Source organism: Emydura macquarii, unplaced genomic scaffold (genome assembly GCF_026122565.2).
Source record: "Emydura macquarii macquarii isolate MOO-44397 ecotype Brisbane River unplaced genomic scaffold, CSIRO-AGI_Emac_v2 contig_1052, whole genome shotgun sequence".
NCBI classification, from domain to species: domain Eukaryota; kingdom Metazoa; phylum Chordata; order Testudines; family Chelidae; genus Emydura; species Emydura macquarii.
In genome coordinates this window covers 7,282-13,713 of record NW_027131189.1, presented here as the reverse complement: position 1 = coordinate 13,713, position 6,432 = coordinate 7,282, and the positions used below count along the sequence as shown (strand labels likewise).

Below are 6,432 nucleotides of genomic sequence, written 5' to 3'. Positions count from 1 at the left end.
AGAGGAGAAGCTACACCCACCCCCACACCGAGAAATGAAGGGACTTGCCGTAGGGGGTGTGGCTTATCCAGGAACAGAACTATAAATCCCAGCCTGGTGCTCTAACCACTAGTCTGCCCTTCCCCACACAGCAGCTCAGCAATCGTCAGCTCAGGCTAATTCCACAGCCCAGCCACCACAATTAAACAGCCCAGCCCCCCAAATCTCATGCCGCGGCTGGGTCCCTCCACCCATAGGGGCTGCTGCTGCAACTGACTCTTGGGAGTGATCCTGCTAACTGAGTTATGAGAGTGGGTGGGAGACGTGGATGCTAGTGGGTAGAGTAGGGAAGGCTGGGTTTTATCCCAGCTCTAGGCAAAGGGGGGGGGCAGGGTCTAGTGGGTGACAGCAGCGAGTCTGGGAGTCCCATATTGAGAGCTCAATTCCTAGCTCTGTAACTGACTAGTCCAATTCCACTCTCTGTGCCTCAGTTTCCTCACCTGCGGAATGGGGATGATGAATCTGACTGAGCGTTGGGCTGTGCATGAAGATCCTCACAGGACGGGCGTTATATTAAAGGGCAAAAGATTATTCATGAGCATTTCATTGCTGAAGGAAGGGCCCGTTTCCAGTATTAAAGGGCCATCGATGCCCCGCTCAGAGCAGGACAGCATCTCGCTGGCAAATCCACTGAAATACAGAGCTACAGCTCTCTGAACCAATCTGATTCCCCTTCACCGACCCACAGCGGTTCCCTTCAGCCTGGCCTAGCCACGGGAACGTGCGGACAAAGCAGAGGGTCCCTGTCAGCGCGGGTGGGTCGATCACACTCAGTCGCTGGTGGCTCTTCCCTGCTCTAACAGGATCCGTGCCCAGCCTCTCCTCCAGCTCTGCCCTGGGGGGCTGCCCCCTCGCCACCGCTCTCAGGGGCCTGACCGGGGTCTGTAACGGCCTCTCCCTGCCCAGATCCCAGGGATCTGCTCCATCCTCATCCTCCTGCTGTGCTAGATGCTGCCCAACCCCCTCTCCTGCTCTGTGTCTCCTCCCCACAGGGCTGTTCAGATGCTGCCCCCTCCCGGTCCCCTCCTGCCTCCCTGGCTGCTCTGTTCTCCCCTCCGCCCCTGCCCCACGTGCCAGGCGATCCCCAGGGCTCTGGCCCAGCCCCTTTGCTTCAGCCTGGCCCCAGGGCTCCAGCCACCACCTCTGCACTGGGGGATGCACAAATCTCTCCCTGCCCCACGGCCCTGCCTGCTCCCGCCCAGCCCCCTCTCAGCCGGGCTCCCCATCACCCCTCCTGGGTCCCAGCATCGTCTGACACTGAGCCCGGCTCCTGCTGGGATCCCGACCTTCCCCCAAACCTCCCCCGGCCCCTTCCGCCTGCAGAGGGCAGGGAAAGTGTTTGACTCAAGGAATCACTCACCGGGTGAGATCCAGCCGGGAGCCGTCCAGCCAGGCCCAGGCCTTCTGCGGGGAGGGGACGGACAGTCTGACCCAGAACTTCTTTGACCCTTGGGTCAGGTCCTTCAGGAACTTCTGCAGTGAGCGTGCGACAGGCAGCTGGTGAGTGTAACTCTCTGGTCTTGCACATCCAAGTCTGCATCTACGTCAGCCCCAGAACTACAGGCTGTCGTGTCCGTCTGGCAATCCCCATGCACAGCTGTCTGTCCATCCCTCCCTTCACATACCTCGCTCGCTCACACCCAGCCCCTGCGTCCAGCTGAGCTGCGTTTGGCACACACTGAGTGGGGAGGCTCACGATGGCTTAAAGCCTCCACCCCCTTATCCCAGGGCTAGTGCTGTAGGCTGGGTGTGTCGAAGCTGCCTAAGGGATTTTGACACCCTGTTATTAACAGTTAATGGGAATGGAGTGTCCAAACACCCTAGGCAGCTGTGAAAATCCAAGCCCCAAAACGTATCTGAATGAGCCCCTTGGCCTCTGTTCCCAGGGCCCATCCCTGCAGAGGCAGCTCCAGCGGGATGTTATCACCCCTTTACCAGCTCCTCCCGGTCCCAGATCACCAGCAGCTGAGAGCCCCTCGCTGAGCAGTCGGCGCGGCTCTCGTTCCACATTTTATTTTCTCTGGAGACCCAGTAGCACTTGTCCCCGTGCAGCCGCCAGTCCGCGGGGCAGAGTTTGCACCCAGAGCCCCTGGAGAGAGAGAAGCATCACTAATGCTCTGAGCGCCCCGGGCCTCAGTCCCAGCCACCCCCTTCCTGCGGCTGGGGCAGGGGATGGGGGTAAAATGGGTTTAAATCCCCTTTGTGCTGCCTGAAATCTGGGGCTGTGCAGGCCCCTGCCTGGCTCCTGGTGTCAGTTAGAGCAGCCTCGGGGCTGCTCTGTCTTATCCATTGCTGCCTTGTCTGCCCTGGGAAGCAGAGAATACCCACAGTGCACTGCACTCTAGCCACACCCCCAATCTGCTCCCTACACAGGGGGCTTGGAGAAGGGCGAGTGCAGGGCTCTTATCACAGCTTCACATCATCTAGGGTGCTAGATTATTTCAAAACCCGTCTGTGGGGTCCCCACTTGCGAGTACCTGGCACGGCCACTAGATGTCGCTGCCCCACATGGTCTCGGCCCAGCCCCACGCCCAGCCCCAGCCCAGGCAGCTGCAGTGACAGACGGGCACCGAGCGGGGCTGGGGGGGGGATGTAGGGGTAGGTGGGTGCAGCCAGCAGGGGGCGGCGTGTCCCTGCCCTGCACCAGCCCCCTGGCCTGGGACGGCAGCTGGGTTTCCACGGGCAGTGCCCAGGGTGGAGGGCGGCTCAGAGACACAGGAGCCGGGGTTACCTGCTGGGCCGGGCCGGGCCGGGCCGGGTGGCACAGACTTTGTGTCAGCTGGGCTTGGAAACGCTCCAGCCGGGCGCTGCATTCTGCTGTGCAGGTGTCTCCGCTCCCAGGGGGTGTCGATGTGTCTCCGCTCCCAGCTCCGTGGCTCTCGGGGGCTGCCGGGGTCTGTCCCTTCTCGGACACCAGCTTGGAAACTGCAAAGCAGCGTCAGTTTGAGTGAGAGCGACCCGTCGATGTTACGGGGATTGCTGGATAAAAGCACCAGCAGAGAATCGTGCAGAGACACCGGGCCTGGCCCGAAGCCCGTTCAGCCTCCTCTCCTCTGACTCCAATGGGCTTCGGGGCAGCTCCACAGGGGCACATTCTAAACAAATATCTAGCATTGAAAGTCACTGGGAATCAGGTGCCTAAATCCCTTGGGCCCCTTTGCAAACCCAGCCAGTGTTGCCACCCATTCTCAGCATCAAACACCCCCCGAACTGGCTGCATCGGGGTTGCCCAACTGGATCAGACCTGGGGCCCATCTAACCCGGTATCCCATCTCCAAGGGCAGACAGCCCCAGCTGCTTCCGAGGAACTAGCAAGTCCCAGACTAGAACCCTTCCTGCCCAGCTGTTAGCAGTTGATTGATGTGCCGAAGCAGGAGAGTTTATAGCCCCTTCCAAAGCTCTTGGTTGCTTTCTAACCCTCTGTTTCTTCTTGTTCCCTGTTTAAGTGTCCTGATCCTACGCTGAGCCCTGCTAAACTCATGGCCCGAAGGAGAGCTAGTGGCAGAGAGTTCCACAGGCTAATTGGGTCTCGTGTGAATGAGCATCAGTTTCAAATTTGCTGCCTCTCAATGGTCCTGGCTGTCCCTCTCCCACTGTAGCGTCCACTCTGCAGACGGATGCACCTGGATGGATAAAGATATGGCCTTTGCCGACTCACCGCACACCGCCAGCAATACCACAGCCAGTGCCAGGATGATATTCCCAACCCCTAGCACGACCTGAGGCCAGCGAGGCCACTGATGGGAACCTGTAATGAAACACAAGCAGAGCCGGGCTGGATTCAGGCCTATCATCTCTAAATCCTGGCCTCAGGCCCCAGCTCCTGGAGTCAGGTGATTGTACCAGTATCCAAGCTTTTATTTAAAAGAGCAAGACCGTTTTTGTGAGCCATGCCCAGGGGCTGTAGATTCCTTGTTCTAGTGTATAAGTGAGATAGAGGTAGAGAGACATTTTCCCTTTACTGTTATGACAATGGTGTAGCACTGTTTAGTGGGGCATGAGTGGACTCCATCGTGTCAGTTTCTTGAAGGAAGCTCTTTCCTGAAACTTGTACTATGGGACCTAAAATTATCTGGATGAATTCTCTGTGCGTGAGTGAGGAATGTATGTGCAGGGCATGAAAAGACACCAACCTAAACTGCTCTGCCACCAGAAAGGGGAGTGTAGACACCGACTGCCCCATCCTAACCCTGCAGGCTGAAGAATACCTACCAACGACCCTAATGTGCAAATAAAGGACCCTAAAGTACAGAAGGCTCCACCCTGGGAACAAGGAAAGCACAGAACTAAGAGAACAGTCATGCCTGCAATTAGCTGGTGATTAACAGCTACACTGAACCCAGAGGCAGCAGGACAGAGCCAGGCCCATAGACTGACATGGGAGCAGCAAGTATCAAAGATGGGTGAAAACATGGAAACTTTGAGTCTCATTCTGCAATTGTCACCTTGGAGCATCGGATTCACGTCTGACAGAGGCCTGGCTCCTTCCTTATGCCCAAACTTGCTGGCCACGAGGCTGGCTTGAACAACACATAAAAGGACTGGTAATTATATCACACCAGCGTGCAGAACTTTAGGAATGTGTGTGTGAATGTGACGGCTTTTTGCTATTCTTACATGTACAATAAACGGGGCCTGTTGCCTTGTCGCCCTGAATAAGATCCTGCTAGTCTTTTCTGTTACAAGTATAACAGTTTTTAGCCCTCATGGCTGGGGAAAATGTGATCCGCGTGTTACTGACGCAGCGACGCTGCCTGGGTCTGCAGAGAGCCTGAAACAATTGCTCTGAGAGCAGGGCTCTGCTGCATGAATCCCAAGCCCCATTGCTCTGCAGTTCCTGCACACCTCACTTGGTTTCTATTACCAGATATGGGCAGGAAATGAGATCTAGAAGGTTGGAGCAGGAGGGATGGAAGTCAGGACTCCTGGGTTCTAGCCCCAACTCTCGGAAGCGAGTGAGGGTTAATAGTGTAGAGCAGGGAGCCAGGACTCCTGGGTTCAATTCCCAGCTCTTGAAAAGGAGTGGGGTCTAGGTAGTATGTCCTCATCAAAGGCTTGTCCCTGTTCCATGCCTCAGTTTCCCCTATTTGACCCACCTTTTTGGCTTCCAGATGGGAGTGTTCTCTCTCTCACGTGATCGGAGGCTGCAGGACCCCCCATGCTGTTTACCTCTGTCTATGGCACTAATCCACCCCGTAACATAATTTGCCCGTTGGGATGCCAGCCCCTGCTCTGACCCAGCTTCCGGGATATGGAGACCACAGGGAGGACGAGGGGGCTGAAATCCCTACCTTGGGTCCCGGCTGGGGATGGATGATCCGAGCCGCCCTTCTTGGTCCGCAGGTTCAGTGCCGTGTAGCCCTCCTCGTCCTCCATCGTCCCTGAGTGAGAGGAGGTGGAAATGGCACGGCCAGGAGCTGTGGGGGTGGAGGTGAGGGGCTGGGCTGTGATATCACACAGGAAGTTCAGAGCCGTTTTGTTCATGGGGTGATGGTCAGAGGCTCTGGCCAGAATTTCCCCTCTCTACTGTAGCGGAGGTTGGCGCTGTCACGAAAGCTCTCACCCAGCAGCGGATGCCCCCACAAGAGGGATCGGCTGCCCTGATGCCTGAGTGAGGGACACAGTGTAAAAAAATCTGAGCTCTCTAGACAGGGTCAGATTCGGGTTTAGTGGGGTTTAGTGGTTAGAGCAGGCAGGCTGGGCTCCAAGATGCATGGGTTTTATCCAGGGTTGGGGGGGCTAGAGCAGGGGGGCTGGGAGCCACTCTGAGCTGTTTCTTGTCCAGTAACACCCAACTCCATGCAACCCCCCGCCCTCTCCCGGACCCTTCCTGGGGCAGGAATGCCAGCCCTGACCCTGCTGCTGGGACACGCACCCCATGGATAAGGAGAGCAGGGGAGGGGAGGGGGGTTTCAGTCACTACCTTTGTTCCCAGCTGGGGAAGGGCCACCCAGGCTGCCTCTCTGGGGCCACGCGTCCGGACCCGTGTCACCCTCCTCGTCCTGTATGGAGAGCAGCAATGGCACTACCAGGGGAGCGGGTGTGGGGCCGAGCCACCCTCCTGCTGGAGCAGAAGCACACACGCCTCTGAGAGGGGCCGGGGTGTGAGACTTGCAGTGGACATGAGATCAGAAGGCGGATCCTGTAATAATGGTGAGACTGAGCTTTGGATTCACCAGAGAGTGTTTGTTTATTACTGTTTCTTTCAGTGTATAGAAGATCCAAGCCAAGCTGCCGGGGTTTTACCATAGTTAAAATACAACACATAGAAATTGCTCAGGCAGGACCATGCCCAGCCTGTGATAATCACCCTGTGATAACAGTAGAAATAGCTCCATTGAAGAACAACTCCAGCCACACACCTGCAACCGACCCTTTGCTCACCGGCCGCCA

At 57.1% G+C, this 6,432-nt stretch overlaps 1 protein-coding gene across 1 annotated transcript; it reads right to left on the bottom strand.

The window, feature by feature from the left end:
- Positions 1–636: 636 nt before the first annotated feature.
- Positions 637–5,415, bottom strand: LOC137151418 (killer cell lectin-like receptor subfamily F member 1). The gene is made up of 6 exons (XM_067545686.1): positions 5,331–5,415; positions 3,698–3,787; positions 2,775–2,964; positions 1,975–2,128; positions 1,404–1,512; positions 637–764 (listed from the first exon to the last, which is right to left on the bottom strand). Exons 1-6 carry the CDS (start codon positions 5,413–5,415, stop codon positions 637–639), a joined length of 756 nt encoding a protein of 251 aa, XP_067401787.1.
- Between the last annotated feature and the right edge of the window lie 1,017 nt (positions 5,416–6,432).